The following is a 19,981-nucleotide window of genomic DNA, read 5'->3' on the forward strand; positions in this document are numbered from 1 at the left end:
CACTGACAGAGTCTATGGCTGCACTCTGGGTATGGAAAGCTTGAAACCTCCCAACCAGTCTGTGGCTGGGGTATTGTGCCCATCAGCTACTCTAACCAGCCCTCCCCTCTCTGTGCAGCCCCCTCCACCCTGTACAAGGCCCCTTCAGCAGATCCTGCAGGCTGTGGCTGCTATGACAGGCCCTGGTAGCACATCTGTGATCAGCCTGTGCTAGCAGAGAGCTGGAGAAGGTCCCACAGCAGGAGTGGAGACACAGACTTTCTGGGTAGGTGGTGTCGTCAGACGTCACCAATGTGGTGCTCTGCTCTGTCAAATGTTGATAGCCATACGGTTGCGCGCATGTGCTCCCTGTGTGCTGCCCTGGCTCTGTGCAGGTTGCTGGCACAGCAGACCCCGAGAGAACCCTCAATGACCACAGACTCCGATAAGGTACAAAGGCACCTGGCCAGGTTTATTGCACGGTCTCTAGCTCCCCGGATCAGATGTCTACAGTTCTGCTAGTACATGAATGCCCCCTGACAATGGACTCATCTCCGTCAGTGGCAGGACTTTCCACTGCCCCTTAGTCTGGTCAAAGACAGCCCCTCTGAGATACATCTTTATACACAGATACAAACGAGTTACACATCACTCCTGACGTATTGAGGTGCGACCCTTCTACATATCAAGGTACCACCCATTACCTTGTGCATGTTGGTTCAATCAAAACATCTCTATCCATCATGTCATCCTGACCCTGTCTTTAGGATCCTGTCTAGAGTGCTGGAATCAGGGTGTTCTTGTTCCACCCTGGAATGTGTTTACAGGCTTGTGCCTAGTACCTCTTAGGTATGTGGGTTTCTGCAACATCAGCCCTGTTCTTCCCAGATTCTGTGACCAGGGCCTGCCTCTTGCTCACAGCTTCACTTTGCTTTATATTAACAAAGTTGTGGCTACTTTGGTTCAGGCCTCACTCCAAGCCTCTGATGCATGGGCTTAAGTTTCTGGGCTTCATCTTGCTCCAGATGGGCCTAGCTACCAGTGAGTCAATGAGATCTGTGCATAACTTTGGGGATCCCTGGATCTTCGCTCCTGCTTTTCATTCCTCAGGAAGAAGGGAAGGGACCTCTCCTCCTGGAATGATCCGAGGGAAATTTCCATGTACGGAGCCTTGTGGAATCTCCCTTCCCTGTCCTGCATCCTGAGTTTGTAATACAGGACAGGGGGCTACTGAGGAGAAATCTGATCCTATATTAATAATATTTTTATTATTAATTCGCTTATTTATTAATTTTATTTCAGCAAGATCAAAGCTGTGACATTGTTACCACTTGTAGCCATGTGACTAATCGGAACCATATGAACAGTGACAACAAACCCGGATTCCAGGAATAGAGCCTGCAGCAGGGCTGGTGCTGCAATCCATTGGGGTAGCATCACCACGCATCCCCTGTGGGTTGGCCGCCAGCAGTTTGCCATTGGCCGTGACGGGTTTAAAGCTGGTGCACACTTAACCAAGCAGCAGACATTCCCTGATGGCCAAGTGGCCCCCAAGGGAATGTGCAAACATGCTTTATAAAGTCAATTGCCTCCCTATCTGAACAGATACTGCCTGCTGCCTGTGCAACCTCTCCGATGGTTCCTTGTCCTTTATGGTGAAGACTTCTGGTGTCAGCGGCTCCCCTTCTAGCAGGAATTGGGTATGTTGGCAGGTTTCACTATCTTTACAATGTGAAGTGAAGGGTAAAGGCTGTAAACTGTTCACATTTGCAGATATTGTCCGAAGCAGTAGAGGATGCAGTGACGGGGCTGGAGGTCAGGCAGCGCTAGGTCGTTTGGGACCTGCTTCCCTATTTCTGCCCATGCTGCACAGTGAATAATTTCAGCTACACAGAAATCTGACATTCAAAGCGAGCTCAGAGAATTAAAACCCCAATGCCACATGTCAGGATTTCTCAAAGGCTCCCATTTCGATAGATGCAGTGTGCTCTGGGCCCTATAATGTTCTGGGCTGAGCAAGAAGAGACCCCAGGGAATAGCAGTTACTAGTTCCCCAATCGCACCAGGCTTATTTTCTCCTGGAAATTTAATCAGCAAATGCATTGTCAACAATTTTATTGTCTGGCTTGATTGTGAATTCAGGAATGCAGGGTCGTGCACTCAACAATTTTGTAATACCTGTGCAAGACTTTCCAAAAAGTCCTGGAGAATAAAACCACTGGTCTGTGTTTCAGTAAAGAGTAGAGCAGAGGTGCATGACAGGGGAGCATAAGAAAATATATATAATGAGGCGATGAAACATGTAAATAGCTTCAATGCAGGATAGATACATACTATGACTGTTTTCACAATGCACTTGCCATGTGTTTACACACATTATGATACAATGGGCCACGCTCAGAAATGGAGGGCCAAAAAGGGTGTCTGTGGGAAGGTCACAACTGCAAAATCACAGAGTGCTCAAATAGGCTGTGGAACTCCCAGCCACAAGATACCAATGAGGCCAGTTGCTTAGAAAAATTCAAAGAGGCACAGGGTGTTTATATGGCTTACCAGAAAATCCAATTGAAGTAGTGAGGATTTATTGAAAAACTCTTGGAAGGACTCTAAACCTTCCTGATTTACAGCACAAAATATGTCTAACTGGTGGGTGTCAGGGAGGAAATTTTCCTGGGAAGAGGTTATCTCATAGCTGCCTGTGGCAAGACTAGATTGTGCTGGTCCTGCCATGAGTGCAGGGGACTAGACTTGATGACCTCTTGAGGTTCCTTCCAGTTCTATGATTCTATGATTCTTCCACTTTCCTTTGAAGCTTGTGGAACTGGCTACAGGCTACTGGACTAGAAGGACTACAGGTCTTATCCAATCTGGCAATGCCTATTGGTCCCGTAAATCCCAAACTATGTTTTTGCTGATCTTCCTTCAGCTACGGGGATTCTCTAGAATTGCACTGAGAGCAGAAAGATGTCTCTATAAATATCATCTAGTCTCTTGTTCTTTTTCCTTTCAGGAAGGAAAGTTCAAAACTCATAGGACCTTCTCAGTCCATTATGTCAGCTGTCAACGAAACCAAATTCAACCCTGACATTTTCCTTCTCACTGGGATGCCTGGGCAGGAAGACGTCCATCTCTGGATCTCTGTCCCCTTCTGCTTAGTGTATTTTATTTCAATAGTAGGAAATTCAGTCATTCTATTCATTATAAAAACAGATCCAAGCCTCCATGAGCCCATGTACATTTTCCTTTCCATGTTGGCTGTCACAGACCTTGGCATATCGATAACCACCATACCGACGATACTGGGCATATACTTGTTTAACTCTAGGGAGATCAGCCTCAGTGCTTGTTTCACCCAGCTGTTCTTTATCCACTTTCTTGCAAAAATTGAATCCTCCATGCTCTTGATGATGGCCTTTGACCGTTTCATTGCGATCTGTAACCCACTGAGATATGCTTCAATCTTAACCCTGCCGAGAATAGCCAAGATGGGGTTTTTGTTTGTGCTAAGAGGGGTGGCTGTAGCATTACCATTCCCCTTTCTCCTGAGACGGTTCCGATATTGTCGAACCAATGTCCTCTCCCATTCCTACTGCCTGCACCAGGACATCATGAAGTTGGCTTGTGCAGACATCACAGTCAATAACATCTATGGCTTATTTATTACACTCATAACGGTGTGGTTGGACTCGCTGCTCATCTTCCTCTCTTATGTGATGATCCTCAAAGCAGTGCTGAGCATCACATCCCACGCGGAGTGCCTCAGGGCCTTGAACACCTGCGTCTCCCACCTCTGCGCTGTCCTGGTCTTCTACATGCCAGAGTTCAGCCTGACTGTCATACACAGATTCTGGAAGAGCTCTTCTCCCTTGCTTCAAATTCTCCTCGGCTACATCTACCTACTGGGCCCACCCCTGATTAATCCAATTGTGTACAGCATGAAAAGCAAACACCTTCGTGCGAGGATAATCAAGGTGTTTGTTAAATGACTAGTCAGCTCATCATCCATCTGCAAGGTTGGTGATACAAGAGTTAAGAAAAACAAGCCATGGCTACCTATTCCATCCTGGACCCTTATGTCTAAGACTACACGAGCTACTGATTTCCACCCTTTAGAGAGAAGTTCTGATGGGGTGTAAAACCTGGAGCAATGGATGTGGGGCTGTTCCCACCCGCTTTGAGGGAGGACAGGGCACTGGGGGAAGGAGACCAAGGCAGGCAGTGGCATTTACAAAGTCACTGTGTTCGTGGAGAGCCCAGGGACTGGTTGAATGTTGGCCCATAAAGAGCAGTATCAGTGGCTACTCCGACCTCAGAATTCCTGTTGATACAGTCAATAAAGAGAAGGGATGTGAATGTTGTTTCTCATTACACCTGGCCTGTCACACCGTCCCGTGTCTATTTAAACATCCACAGGTCATGAAAAAACTGCAGAGCTGTTCTGTGGTCACAGTTCTGGCCCTTAATGATCACTCTGGGAGCTGCATAATCCATTGGGCTGCACAAGCTGTGGACAGGGGCTATTCAAGGGACACGGTCACCCACTCTTCCCCTAGGCCCTCAGCCGGGTGCTTGTGATTGAGTGGTGTCAGAGACGTGATTAACACAGGATCCCCAGGAGAAGCCGTTCAGGTAACACCCCGCACCCCTTATTGATGACTCAGCACATAGAAGCATATTCCCTCCTACTCCTCCCCTCTGTTTGTGCTCTCCCAGTAATACAAAGGGGTGGAAACAGGCCTCACCTCCCCAACAGAGTCACGGTCATCTCCTGTCCCAGCCCAGCCCATTCAGTGTAGGGTAACCACCTTTTCAAAAGCCAAAAGCAGGACACATGCAGGAGCCCTGCCCCCACATGGCCTCACCTCTGGCCCTCTTCTTCCTCCCAAATTCCCACCTCCTGCTCCTAGTCTTTCCCCAAGCCTCGCCCACTGACTAGGCTGGACGTCACAGACAGGCCATTGTAAGAGGAGCCCAGGGAGCATGTGCTGCTCTGGTAAACCCCAGACCCTCCACCTGCCCCAGTCAGAGGGTGTGGCCTCATAGCAAGGGGGGCGGGGGCACTAAGGACCTCCTCAGACCCCTAACTGTGAAAAGCTTATAGCATTGCTGCCTCATGTCTCCTTCTCTGGAGAACAACAGACAAAGGAACAGCAAAGAATCCTGTGGCACCTTATAGACTAACAGATGTTTTTGCAGCATGAGCTTTCGTGGGTGAATACTCACTTCTTCGGATGCAAGAAGAATTGCAAGAATCTACTTGCATCCGAAGAAGTGGGTATTCACCCACGAAAGCTCATGCTGCAAAAACATCTGTTAGTCTATAAGGTGCCACAGGATTCTTTGCTGCTTCTACAGAACCAGACTAACACGGCTACCCCTCTGATACTTAACAGACAAAGGGAAAGTTTCTTTCTCAATTTTGAAAGTTCAGGCCTTCCTATTGGCTCTTTTGGTCAGGTGCCCACTCCTTTTCTTTTACCTGTGGGCTTCTTAACCCTTTACAGGTAAAGGAGGCAGAGAACAAACACTAAGAGGGATTTTGAAGCAAACTGGCAGGATGGATGTCCATAAAAGGGAGCTACCCCAACCCCCAACTTCATTTATCGCATGCCCCCCAAATCACAGAGGGTGCTGGCCAGCCTGGTTCAGGTCGGGTCCACACCGGCTGGGATTTCTTCCTGCAGGTTTAGGAAACAGAGTTAATAAGTTACGTGCACTGCTAATTTTACTAATAATTACATGAAGAACTAAACAGAACTTTTTACATTTGAAGGACTACAATGACTTAGAATGCAGGGACATTTTTACCCAGCTGATTCTGGGAAACCTTCCCAGGAGAGTGCATCAGCCACTTTGTTAGAGGCTCCGGAAACGTGTTGTATTTCAAAATCAAAGTGTTGAAGAGCTAAACTGCACTGAAGAAGTTTTTTGTTAGTCTCTTTGACGGTGTGAAGCCACTTCAGTGCAGCATGGTCAGTCTACAGGTGGAAACGCCGTCACCAAATGTATGGATGTAGCTTTTTCAGAGAATACACAATGGCGTAACGTTCTTTCTCTGAGACTGACCAGTGGCTTTGCCTCTAAGAAAGTGTTTTGCTGATAAACACGACAGGATGGAATTGTTGATGTGGTCCTTACTGCATTAAAACTGCTCCTACACCATGCTCGGACGCATCTGTGGTTGCCTGTGAATCTGAGAATATAGCGGGTGCATTTCACAGTCTGAAAGGGAGTTACCCTCTCACCTTCATTTATCACACATGCCCTTGCATGCCCTACTGAGTCATAGCAGCCATTACTGATAGGCTGTCTGGAACATTCTCAGGAAGGCTCATCTGGTGGGGGATAAACTTCTCCTAATGGATATTGTTTCCTCTAATGGCCCATTAACCTGAACTGGCCCTTCACAACTAGCTGTCTTCAATGGAAGCATTCTACTTCTACTATCTACAGATACATAGTCAACGTTCATAAGTTCAGATATAAAAATGATACATGCATATAAATATGATCATCATATTCTGAAAACCATAACTTTTTCATAGACACCTAATAGGACACATTTTGTACAAGATGCATTATAACAATGTCATAATCACATCACAATGATACTACGGTGATGAATATGGGGGCAGTGTCACAACCACCTCCTCAGCTGCCCTGGAACCTGCATGGTGCATATAACAAGCTCAGGTTCTTTGGGAAAAGTCAAACTTTTCCCCAGGTTGACTTCAGGTCTCAAGAGAGATGGTGCGGCATGGCTGGGGGAGAGGGCTGTGGAGGCTCTGGGCATCTCCAGGATGGGGACAGAGGCACTCAGCTTCTGGCTGTAGGGTAGGGTGTGCCTCATGCAGAAGGAGTGAGGCTGGGGGGCTAGCTTCCCTGAAGGGTGCCTCCACCTGTCACCCATTTTCAAAACCATTAGGAAATGTATAAAGAATATGACAGAAATATATGAATCTCTAAATCTGTGGTATGCCCACACCTTGAATATTTGTGTAGTTCTGGTCCCCCCATCTCAGAAAAGATATTTTAGACTTGGAAAATGTAGAGACAAGGGTGACAAAAATCTTTAGGGGTATGGAACAGCTTCCAGATGAGGAGAGAAAAAGACTGGGAATTTTCAGCTTGGAAAAGGGACGAATCAGAGGGGATATGATAGAGAGCTATAAAATCATGAGTGATGTGGAGGAAATGAATCAGGAAGAGCTATTTACCCCTTCACAAGGGGTCACCCGTGAAGTTAATGACCAGCAGGTTTAAAAGAAAGTATTTCTTCACACAGCACCCAGTCAGCCTGTGGAACTCATTACCAAGTGATGTTGTGAAGGCCAAATGTATAATTGGGTCCAGGTAAGATCATAGAGGAGTGGCTATTAGCCAGGATAGTGAGGAATGAAACCACATGCTCTGGGTGTCTGTAAACCACTGACTGTCTGAGGATGGGAGCAGACGAGGGAGGATAAAACACTCAATAATTGTGCTGTTCTGTTAATTGCCTCTTAAGTATCTTCACTAGCCACTGTCAGAAAACAGGACCTGGGCTAGATGGACCATTGGTTTGAATCTGTTGGTGTCACTAGGCATAGCTACCAGGTAACTCGGGGGGTGGAAGACCATGAGTGTCAATGAAGCCCCCCTGCTCTGGGTCTACGTGAGCCAAAGCAACTCCATCTTGTGAACTTTAACCAACCTAAATGCTAACAGCCTAAAAGCAAAATGTGTAACCGTCAGCTTTTCTAGCAGACAGCTAACAGCTGTAGCTTCGCTCAAACTAGCGAAAGCGGTAGTGGGGAGGAAGGGGGAGGAAGGGGGGAAGTCTACATGCGTCTGGGCCAACAAGGCCAAAGATAAGCATGCGGACGGGAACTTTTCTAACATGCTAAAATGTAATGCTTAAAGTAAGTGCTGTTGGGAAGGGAGGGGTGAGGGGGAAACCAGAACAAAAGGCTTACACAAACAGCTTAAGATATAAAAAGGGAACTTGCTTGTATTTGGTGTGCTTGATTTGAGACGTGTCTGTCTCCTGGCATCGCTTTGAGATCTCAAATAAACTTGGTTTATTTGACAGAACAAGGAGTAATGGTCTCAAGTTGCAGTGGGGGAGGTTTAGGTTGGATATTAGGAAAAACTTTTTCACTAGTAGGGTGGTGAAGCACTGGAATGGGTTACCTAGGGAGGTGGTGGAATCTCCTTCCTTAGAGGTTTTTAAGGTCAGGCTTGACAAAGCCCTGGCTGGGATGATTTAGTTGGGTTTGGTCCTGCTTTGAGCAGGGGGTTGGACTAGATGACCTCCTGAGGTCCCTTTCAACCCTGAGATTCTATGATTCTATTCTAGGAGTCTATGGTTTGCTTCTCCACCCTGGTGGGCTAATTAGTGCGACGCACACCGGGCAACAAACCCCGCTATTGCCCCCCTCGGGCCCTTTGGGCCGGCAACAGATCCATACAGTCATTCTTATGTTCTTAAACTGTTCCTCTGATGGGTGGCTTGAATCAGACAAGCCTTTTCCAGGAGGTCTCTCTGTTATAGAGCTTGCGTAGCCACCGTCCATGGTAGGATGACATATGCATATTTTCGATAATCTTTTTGGCCAGGACAATCCCTTTTTAAGTCCTGTCTCAGACTTCTTTTTTTCAAAAGGAGGCATTTGTCCTGTTTGCTCTTGCTGACTTGATCAGTTGGCAACAGCAAACAGGACAAATGCCCACTTCTGTCAAAAAAGTGGGGAAATGGAGAGCAGAGGAATGTTTGGGGGAGGTGAGTGGAGATGTCACACCCCGCAAGAGATAAGGTAGAGCCGTGGGAGAGGAAACAGCCTCCTGAAACCTGAGGGGGCCTGTACCTATTGGGTTTCTGGGACGTGGGCGGGCGGAAGCTAAAGGATCCCCCCCCCAGCCTAATGGGAGGATCTACAGGGCCACGGAAACCCACTAAGTGCGGGGGACAACTAATAAAAGAACAGGGACAGGAGTGAGGTCAAAGGGTCATAAGGAGGGAGCCTAATGGGGACACCGAGCAGAGAACCCCGGACAGCGCCCACTGTTCCTCGAAGGCGTCAAGGGAGCCAGCGGACGCTGCCCAGAGGAACTCCGCCCGGAGACGTGAGCGGACGAGGGACCGGAAACAAGCCCCACAGTCGCAGGAGTCTCCATCGGCCAACCTCCTCTCCCTGGTCGCGTGGATGGCCTTTTTAGCCAGGGCGAGGAGGAGGTTGACCAGGAGGTCCCGCCACTTTGTGGGGCCACGGATAGGGAGTGCATGGAGAAGGAGGTGAGGGGAAAAGTGCAGCCAGAAACGTAACAGTTTATTGGTGATGAGGGGGCCTGTATCTATTGGGTTTCCAGGAAATGGGGCGGGCGAGCCCGCCCCATGCTAACGGAACCCCCCCCAGCCTAAGGGGAGGTGCCACAGAGCCTCAGAAACCCACTAATTGCGGGGACAACTAATAAAAGAACAGGGACAGGAGTGCGGTCAAAGGGTCATAAGAAGGGAGCCTGACGGTGACACCGAGCAGAGAACCCCAGACAGCGCCCACTGCTCCTCGAAGGCGTCAAGGGAGCCAGCGGACGCCGCCCAGAGGAACTCCGCCCAGAGACGTGAGCGGACTAAGGATCGGAAACAAGCCCCAGAGTCGCAGGAGTCTCCATTGGCCAACCGCCTCTCCCTGGTCGCGTAGATGGCCATTTTTGCCAGGGCGAGGAGGAGGTTGACCAGGAGGTCCCGCGACTTCGTGGGGCCACGGATAGGGAGTGCATGGAGAAGGAGGTGAGGGGAAAAGTGCAGCCAGAAACGTAACAGTTTATTGGTGATGAGGGGGCCTGTAGCAGGGTGGTTACCCTGCTTCTGCCCTGAAGGGCTTAAAACAGCCCTGGGGGAAGGTTGTGGCTGGGAGCTGCTAAGCGGGGCTGATTGGGAAGTGGTTGCAGCTGGGCCGTGCCCCAATCAGGCCACAGCTGGCCTGATATAAAGAGGCTGGGAGCCAGGAGCCCAGGCAGTCTTCCTCTGCCTGTAGAGGGAGAAGGGCCTGGCTGCAGGGAGCTAGAGACAGGGTACCTGAGTGAAGCAGGGCTGGGGAAAGGCAGAGGAGCTGGGGAGTTCCCACCTGGAAAGCCCCAGGCTGTGGCCTAGCACAAGGCCAACAGGTACTGGGGGTTGCAGAGGACAGCCCAGGGGTAGGACAAAGCAGCAGGTCCAAACCCTCCTTGCCAGTGATGAGTAGGCTGATGCTGCAGTCTGCCCCGGGCATGGGGGCTAGACGATGACTGGCAGTAGCCATTTACTGAGGCGAGGTGGGGATAGTGGGTGGGGGTTTCCCTGGGAGGGGGAGACCCTGAGCGAAAAGGGTTACTGCCAGGGGGCAGCACCGCAGATAAAGGGGCACTGGGGTCCTGGGAGGGACACGGGGCCAGAGGACAGGTGGACCGGCGGCCTGCAGAGGGTGCTCCTGGAGGCTGGAGAAGAGCTAATTCCTGATCACCAGCAGGAGGCGCCGCAGGGGTGAGTCTGCTCTTCTACAGGGCCCCTACAAAGTTACAGCAATAGGCAACAGCATTTCATGGGGGTGGGAGGCTTCATGTGAGCTTCTGGGGGTCTCCTGTTTTCTCTTTGGGAATTGTAGTCACCCTAAGGGGCTACTCAGTGTGGGAGGCTAATGGAGGGCTACTTCCACTTAGTGGTGTGGTCCTGTAGCATGAGGGACAGAGGCTCATGGTTGAGCTGGAGCTGGGCTGGAAAATACCCAACATTTTGACCCAAACTAAAATGTTTCCTTTGCATCCTTTTTTGGGGTGAGTTTTCACAGAAAATGGATCATTGTTTTCTGAAAGCTCAGCTGCCATGATGCTGCCCAGCTGCAGCTGCCTGGATCCCCAAGAGAAAGTGGAGGCTTTTCATCTGCCTCTCCCTCGTAACATCAATGAAGGTTGCACTGACAGAGTCTATGCTGCACTCTGGGTAGAAAGGTCCAATACCTCCTGACCAGTATACGGCTGGGGTATTGTGCCCATCTGCTACTCTAACCAGCCTTCCCATCTCTGTGCAGCCCCCGCCACCCTGTACAAGGCCCCTTCAGCAGATCCCTGTGGGCAATGGCTGGCTGTGACAGGCCCTGGTAGCACATCTCTGATGAAACCTGTGCTAGCAGGGAGCTGGAGAGTGTCCTATTGCAGTTGTAGAGGCACAGAGATTGGGGGGTGGTGGGCCTAGATACCAGTGGATCACTGAGATCTGTGCATAACTTTGGGGATCCCAGATCCGGGTCCCCCTTTTCATTCCTCGGGAAGGGAAGGGAACCTCTCTCCTGGAATGATCTAAGAGAAATTTCCCTTGTATGCAGCCTTGTGGAATCTCCCTTCCCTGGCTGTTCCCTGGGTTTGTAATGCAAGACAGTGGGCTGCCAGGGAGAAATCTGGTCCTATATTATTATCAATTTTTTCCATTTTATTTTGTTTTTATTTCAGCAAGATCGCAGGTGTGACAGCATCATTGTTACCACTCAGCTGCCCAGGAGGTAGCCATGTGACTAATCAGAACCATACAAACAGTGATAAACAATCCCAGATTCCAGGAATAGAACCTGCAACTGGGCTTCGCTGCCGTCTGGTTGGGTAGGTTCACCACATATCCTCTGTGATTTGGCCTCTGAAGTTTGCCATTGGCCGTGATGGGGGTTAAAGCTGGTGCACACTAAGCCAAGCAGCTGAGGTTCCCTGATGGCCAAGTGGCCCCCAAGGAAATGTGCAGACATGCTTCATATAGACAGTTAACTCCCTTTCTCAACAAATGCTGCCTGCTGCCCATGCAGTACCTCTCTGATGAATTTGTCCTTTAGGGTGAAGACCTCTGGTGTCAGCAGCTCGCCCTTCTAAAGGAGGAATAGGGTACGTTGGCAGGTTTCTCTAACTTTAAAATATCGAAATGAAAGGGAAAGGCTGCAAGCTGTTTCCATTTGCAGATGTTCTGTACAGTCAGCAGAGGACTCACAGGGGCTATCAGGTGACTCAGTGATGGGGATGGAGGTCAGGCAGCAGTAGGAAGCTTAGGAACCTCTCCCCAACATCTTCCCATGCTCTACGGTGAGCTGTGCAAGCAACACAGAAATCTGACATTCAAAGCGAGCTGAGTGTTAAAACTCCAATGCTCTGAGTCAGGATTTTTGGGGGTGGTGGTGGTGTGTTCTCTGTGCCCAATCCTGCGAGGAGATGAGTGAGAGGAGACCCCCTGGAATAAAGTTACTAGTTCCCAAATCGCCTCCTGTTTGTTTGGTCCCGGAAATTTAATCAGCAAATGCATTTTCAAAGCTTTTATTGTCTGGCTCGATTGTGAACGCAAGAATTCAGAGCTGTGTTGCTCTGTGGTAACATGCCCAATAGGGCATATTTCTGTTTCCTGACTGGCTGAGGGCTGCAGCATTTCTAGCCTCTAGATACCCCTCAGAGTTATGGGACTCCTGGCATCACTGCCCCCTCTCTGGTTCTGAGTGCCAGATTTTAGACGTCCAACACTGCCCTCTCATGGCGTGTAATCCTGCGGTCCTCCCACCCTCAGACTGGTCTCTGGGCTACAGCACACTGCGGGGGACTGTGCTTGCCCAGTACGTCCCAGTGGGTTTTGGCACCTGTGGTTCTTCCCTTTGGGAGTCTGTGACTAGCTGTGAGGTGAGTAATCAGCCTCCTTGAACCAAAATACTTTAATTCTGAACACAAAGAATAAAGCATAACATGGCACATTTAAAGGGTTTTCAAACAACAGTCTGTCCATGTCTCTTACCCCAAGCCCTCCCACTCTGACGGGGACACAGGCAGACTTCCCTACAGCTGTCGGTCTCTGTCAGTCCTGAAGAGCATTATCTCGAGCAAACAATTCCGCTATAGTGGCCCACGTCTCTGAGGATTGGTATTCCCAGCCCCTGATAATGCAATGCTGTGTAATGATGGCCTGGGAGGGCCCCAAATCATTTTAGACGGCTATTCCCAAGGCTAGTAGACTCTCATCGTGTTTGTTGGTCTCTCAATCGTCTACTGGGTGAGTTTACATTATTGTTGATTCGGACATGTGTTGCGAATTTAAGTTCCTGAGCTGTTCGCTTTCCGCCTTCCTTGCTGCTTTGTTTTCCAGCAGTCCTTGCTATTAGAACTGAGAAGATACATACTGGTTTACACATCCGAATAACAGCTCCATAATCATAAACACCCCAGTAGTTAATACGTCTCCCAATATAGTTCTAACGCAATCGTGACATCCCAAGAAATTTGGGTTGAACACAGACACATTCACTATGGCCAGCTACAGCTCTGTCCATGGCGGGGTTTGGGTGTTGTCCGAATACCAGAACCTGAGGATTAACCAGTCAGCTATTTTTCCCTAGTGGAGAGAGGATACTAGACTTTAATGTTATGCTTACAATGTTGATTTTGACTGAGTGCTGACTAATTGGATCCTTTTACAAGTTCTGAAGAAATCCAGATGGACACGATCACTACTACCTGTTTTAAAAGTCCAGCTCTAAAATTAGAGAAGATTATCTCTGAAAGTAGACGAGAGGGGAACTAACTCGGGTTGACATGTGTATAACTAAAGTAGAGTATGTGTAAAGGTTAAGGCCAAAACATTTCATTGTACTGCAAACATTAGATCCCCCCAACGCAACCACTCTGATGACATGGCATAATATAACGCATCTTTGAAAGCCAACCCCAACAAATTTGTTGAAATCTACTGTAACAGGAAGGAGTCAGGTTGTGTAACCTTTACTAACTACTTTAATCAAATAGGAATTATGGAAACAGAGAAACCAGGAAGGGACCTCGTAGAGGTCCCGTTCCATGAAAGTCTAATCCCGCCTGCACTCATTGGCAAGGCACCAGAGCACGTATCTAGAGCCATCCACGCTGACTAGGTTGTTTGTCTAAAACCTGCATCTTAAAAACACTATCCAATGATGGAAGAATTTCCACCCACAACCCTCTCCCTAGTGCAATTTAATATTTATCCAATAGCTTTAACTCAGCACCCTGACAATAGTTAGGAATGTTTTTTTCCTAATGTCCAACCTATAACTGCCCTTAGCCTGAAATTTAACCGCCCATTGCTTCATGTCTCTATCCTCAGACGTTACAGAAAGTAATTTTTCTCCCTCCTCCCTTGTAACAACCTTTTATGGTACTCTGAAAACAGGTTTATCATTAAGTTCCACCTCTCAGTCCCTTCTGACTCCTATTTCCGAGACTAAAACCGAAACTCCACTTTTATTCCACATCTTCCCCCATAGGTTCATGTTTTACTAGACCTTTGACATTAATTTTTGTTTGTCTCTTCTCTGGACTTTATTTACCAATTTGTCCACTTCTCTTACTGAAATGTAAACGGCGGCGGCCAGAAGTTGGACAACTACAATATTCCAGTATGAGACCGTGAAATCAGCGCAGTGAGTAGAATGGAAGAATTACTTCTCGTGTCATTGTCACTTGTCAAACATATCCTGTTCCATATGGCATCTGAGAATGCTGCATTGTTACTGTTATTTATGAGCCACAGTGTTACACTTTTGATTCATATTGTCCACTATACCCCCTCAGATCCCTTTCCTCAGTACTAACTTGCCAGTTCCAAGGCAGAATTCACCTTCCCATTTATGTAATGTGTGTGCAAACTGATTGTTCCTCTTTCGTAAGTGGAGGTACTTTGTGCATTTGTTATTTTTAATTGAATTTACATCTATTTACTGTTCAGCACCATTTCTAGTCCAGTTTGTCCCAGATCGATTTTGTAATTATTAAATTCCTATCCTCCAAAGCACTTGCAACCACTTCCCAGGTTTTGGTATCAGTCTAAAAACTTTATAAATATTCTCTTCTTATGCCATTAATCTGAAATCATTGAGTGAAAGATATTGAACAGCAACTGGACCCAGAAATGATCCCTGCGTAGAATGGCTTTTTGTGTTAAATGTTATGGCCAAAAACTTTTCTTCATTGTTATTAAATATCTAGAAACCAAATTTTCATGACACGCATTTGTCAATATTGAAAGCCAATTGGCAGAGTTGTTGGAATCTCTACTGGAAGGAACCCAAAGCAGCTAACTTTTCAAACTTGCTTAATTGGTATTGCTTTAGAAAGCATTTTAGCCAAGAAACTGTGCCTTCCCACCACGTACTGTTATGCAACGCAATTTGATGCTATTAAACGCTCGTTTGATTCAGCGTGAACAGTTTCTATGAATTGCCTGTCTCCTGGTAACTGATTCAGAAGTTTCTCGTCATAATCACTTACATTCAAGGGACGATGAACATAATCCCGGCCTGCAAATACCTGTGTGAGACTTATCCAAAAACTCCTGAGAGATCAGAACTTGCTAGTTCTGGTGTTTCAGCCAAGAGAGTAGAAGCTGAGATCCAGGAAAGGGGAATGCAATAGTGGTTGTATGTAAACTTTCACCTTCTCCATCAACCTGTTATCAACGCACGAATAGCTGAAGTAACTTTAGATGACCAGGATAGCAGAGTTTTGGTGAAAGAATCAGGACGGTGAGGGTGGATGTAATAGGCAATCCTCATGTGATAGTTAAAAAGTCTCCAAATGTTGGGACTTTGTCGCCTAATTAAAATACGGGGACATCTGGTCACGTCCTGAGTAACTTGCACTACTCAAATGGCTACTAGTGAAACCATATGGTGGTTGTGCCTAAGTTATTCACAACCATGTTTGGAATGTCCACAACCCCGCCCCTGCACAGGCTGAAATAACTTTCTGTGTTAGCTTGTAACTTTGCAGATATCTACAGACCCTTGCATGGGGAGAGTGCAGAAGGGTCCTTTCTGTGACGACTGAAGAGAAACTTGTTTGGAGTATGATGTGTGAATGCTCTTCTGGATTCAGTCAACGATTTCAGATTCTATTTGTAGGGACTCTTGGGTCAGAGTGTATCACAATGTGGAGCATTTTTAAGGGAAAGATTAATAGAGTCCCCCTTCTGATTGAATTTTAACCACAACATGTAAATTCCCTAGAGTGACACAGTTGAAGTCAACGTTATTGAATTCCAGGAACCTGGCCTAGTAATAGAATTTATCCCCCATAGTAGTGCAAAAAAGGTCACTGGGATTCCCTCTTGGAGTGGAGAAAAATTAAAAACAAAACTAAAAACCATGATAATGGAGGCAATGAAACACATTTGTAAAATATCTTCAATGCTAGGATATATAAAATTATAATTACCCTTTTTTTAACTCAAGCAGGTTTTTGCCATGTTGTTATTATACCTGCCATGATAAAATAGGCTATATTGCAAAGTGGTGGGCCAGAAAAGGGTGTCTGCGGGAAGCTCAGAAATCACACAATGCACAGCAGCCCTGTTGGAACTTCCAGGCACAAGATATCAATGGGGCCAAAAACTTAGGTGATGATTCAATAGAGGGATGGTAGATTTTATATTGTTTAAAACCCTGAAAATTCCAATTACAATAATAGGATTTTTAAAAGACCCCTCGTCTTTTAAGGGTTCTAAGCGCCTACCTGATTTATACCACAAAATATGTCTAACCAGTTGGTGTACCCAGGGGAAAACTTCCTTGGGATCAGGTTATCTCATAGCTGAACGACCTTCCTCTGAAGCATCTGAACTGGCCACTAGGATACTGAGAGAAATGCCCATGTACCAAGTTCATGATCCTGTCTGAAGTGACCTATCGTCTTATTTGGTGCTATGTAAATACACAATTATGTTTTATCCTGATCTACCTTGAACTTGCCTGAGAGTCCTCCAGACCTTTCAGCTACAGTACAGCTAGAAAGATGTCGAGCTAAATATCATCTAGTCTCCTAGTTTCTATTCCTATATAACGGAAATTGGAATGTTCAAAACTCGGTTTCAGACCTGCCCAGTGACATTATGTCCAAGCTGTCAATTGCCACTAAGTACAAGAACTCTGCAGAAATCCATTCTCACGTTGTGATAAGTGTCCTGGGCAGCAATGACGTCCATCCACTAAATCTCCTAGCCCCTACACTGCAAAAATAAAGCCTATTTAGAGACCTAGGACTTCCCGAGACTACCAAGATCACTGAACCAAATGACAGACCCCCCCCTCCTCACTTCCCCCCAATTACACCTCCAATCTACCTCCTATACCCAAAACCAAAACCACATAATGTCCCACCCAATCCCTAGTGTCCACTCTCAGATAGCCACCAAATGCCGAAGATAGTTTGTGCGTATTTAACTAGTACAACACCTTGAGAGAAAAACCACAGCCACGACAGCCATTTGAAAAATCCCTTGTAGTTTGTATATATATATACCATCCCCCGTTCCTATGTATCAGTGCATTCCCTAGAAACATCTTGAGCACTTGTTGATTGAGGTCCTTGACCCAACTATTTGTCGCTATCTGTAGTCCACTGAGATCGCTTCCATCAACCCCACAACCCTCCATTGCATAGCTCACTCTCCCAGAATGGTGTTGGAGTAAAGTTGCATATCTCTTGTGATAAAACCGGTGGTTGTACAACCCCCCAACCCCATACCCACCCCAGAAAGACGAACCACATCCTGTCAATGCCAATGACCACGGTTTTGACGGCCATGCCTACTTGCCTGCACCAGGTGAGGTCATGAAGATGGCATTTATGCAGTGTTGACCACATCATTAGAACCCAAGACCCGCTACATCTATGGCTTTCCTGGGTTCACTTTTTAACGATGGGGGGTTGGATTCGCTGCTCATCATCATATCTGTACAGTGATGTATCAACAGAAACAGTAGTTGAGCATGATGCAACGTGAAGGTAGGAGTGTCTCAGAGCCCTGAAAAAAACCTTTATTTTCCTCATATCTGCGTCGTCCTGCTCTTGCTACAATACCAGAGAGATAAAATCTTGTCTGTGAAACACAGATTTGGGAAGTCTCTTCTTACACTTGCTTCAGATTTGTCCTGGGGCTAAGCGTGACTAGAGCATACACTGCTGGTTTCCCTAAAACCCCTGATGAACCCAATCGTATCGTACCTAACGTGACAAGCAAACAGTGCCTTCGTTCGAGGAAAAATCAGGTTTGTTCATCAAGTGAAGGTGTCAGTCCATCGTGACCAGTCTCCATTGAATTGCCTTAGACCCACGAGAGATAAGAAAATACTCCACCCTCTTCCATCCTGGACCCATTACATCTAAGACCAGAAAGGAGCTATACATCTCCATTCAATAGGCGAAAGCTGTCTGTATGTGGATCTAAAGGCTTGGAGCAAATGGAATAGGGGCTGGTCCTCGCCCAGCTGGTGAGTGAGGACAGGACACTTGGAGAAAGAGATCTATGGCAGGCAGTACCCGCATTCACAAAGTGAGCTGGAGTTCATGGAGATCCAGGACAACTCCGTCACTCTTTGATGGGGCCCTAATAAATAGCCATATCCGTGGCTGCTTTGGACCTTCAGAATGATCTGGCAATACAGTCAATAAAGAGAAGGGATATGGATGTTGTTTCCCATTACATCTGGCCTGCCACTGTTCTGTCTCTGGTTAAATATCCACAGGTCATGAAAAAAGCTGCAGAGCTGTTCTGCAGTCACAGTCCTGACCCTTCCTGCGCTCTCTGGCTGCTGTGTGATCCATGAGGGCTGCACCAGCTGTGGACAGGGGCTATGCAAGGGGCACAGGTCACCCACCCTTCCTCTATGCCTTCAGCCAGGTAATTCTGACTGTGTCCTGCCAGAAACATGCTTAACGCAGGAGCCCAGGAGAAGCCATTCAGGCAGCCCCACCCCCATAGGTGGCTCGGCACACAGCACACCTACTGAGCAGGGCAGAGCTGCCTGTGTGAGTGAGGGTCTGACACACAGGAGTCCTGGAAAGAGACTCAGGCTCAGGCTCCCTCCCTGTCTGCTCCATTTCTACTTCCCCAGTTATGCAATAGTGGTGGAAACTGGCCTCAGCTGCCCCGTAGAGTCAGAGCGATCTCCTGCCCCAGCCCACCCCATTCAGTGTAGAGTGACCACCTTTTAAAAAGGCAAAAGCAGAGCATATGCAGGAGCCACGTCCCCCGCATTGACCCAGCCCCTGCTCCTTTTCTTCCCCCTCTGCCCCATCCCTTCCCCCAAGGCTCACCCCTGCTCCTCCTCTTTACCTGCGGCTCCGCCCCCTCTCCAGGCCCAACGCCAGAGACCGGATGTCGTAAGAGCTGTCCCGGGAGCCAGAGCAACTGTATGGATCCCCAGATCCTCCTCCTGCCCTGGGCAAGTGCTTGTGTCCCCTCACCCCTGGACACCCCAGGACGTACCCCCAGGGAAGAGGGATAGTCTGGCTCTCCCCCCAGTGGCCTGGGCTCCCTGGGTAGCTCTTACCGTGGCCTGGCCTGGGGGCGGAGCCTCAGGGGAAGTGAAGGAGCAGAGGGAAGGGCCTCGTGGGAAGAGATGGTGTCGGGTGTGTGGCAAGCCTGAGCCAATGCTCACTGCAGCAAGCAGGGCAGTGGGGCTCCTGAGTAAAGGAGGAGGGTGGGCCTGGAGGGTAGGAGAGTCTGTGTTTTGGAGAAGACTGAATTAAGGTGACCTCTTTAAGTACCCCAAGCTGGGAGTAAGCCATTGCAAGGGCTTTAGAGGGAAGGACAGGGCAGCTGCAGGGCTACCTCAGGCCACAAGGGGGCACCCTGGGTGGCCCCGTTCACAGGGACTTGGGCAGAGTTTGATGTGTTCTTGGAAGCTGTTACCAATGGGCAGAGGCCAGCCCAGCCCTCAGGCTGTGTTGTGTTAGGCTAAACCAACCAGGCTCTTTTATTCTCCTCGTAATACAGGTCCTCCATTGCCCTGACCATCCTAGGAGGAAGTGGCTCTTGCGGTTCCCGCTCTCTACAGTGCATGAGAGACTCCAGCTGGACCTGTCAGTGCTCAGATAGCTGGAAGTCTGGTCCTGTGGTTTGTCACTGCTCTGTGACTCAGAGTTTGGTTTGATTCCTGTGCCATGTGTGACCATGGGGGAGCCATTGGCTGTCTCTGAGCCTCTGCACAGGTGG

At 48.1% G+C, this 19,981-nt stretch overlaps 1 protein-coding gene across 1 annotated transcript; it reads left to right on the forward strand.

The window, feature by feature from the left end:
• The first annotated feature begins 3,029 nt into the window (after nucleotides 1-3,029).
• LOC123374298 (olfactory receptor 51G2-like) lies at nucleotides 3,030-3,965 on the forward strand. Its single transcript, XM_045024104.1, has one exon. The coding sequence runs from the start codon at nucleotides 3,030-3,032 to the stop codon at nucleotides 3,963-3,965; it is 936 nt and encodes a 311-aa protein (XP_044880039.1).
• The last annotated feature ends 16,016 nt before the right edge of the window (nucleotides 3,966-19,981 follow it).

Source organism: Mauremys mutica, chromosome 1 (genome assembly GCF_020497125.1).
Source record: "Mauremys mutica isolate MM-2020 ecotype Southern chromosome 1, ASM2049712v1, whole genome shotgun sequence".
NCBI classification, from domain to species: Eukaryota; Metazoa; Chordata; order Testudines; family Geoemydidae; genus Mauremys; species Mauremys mutica.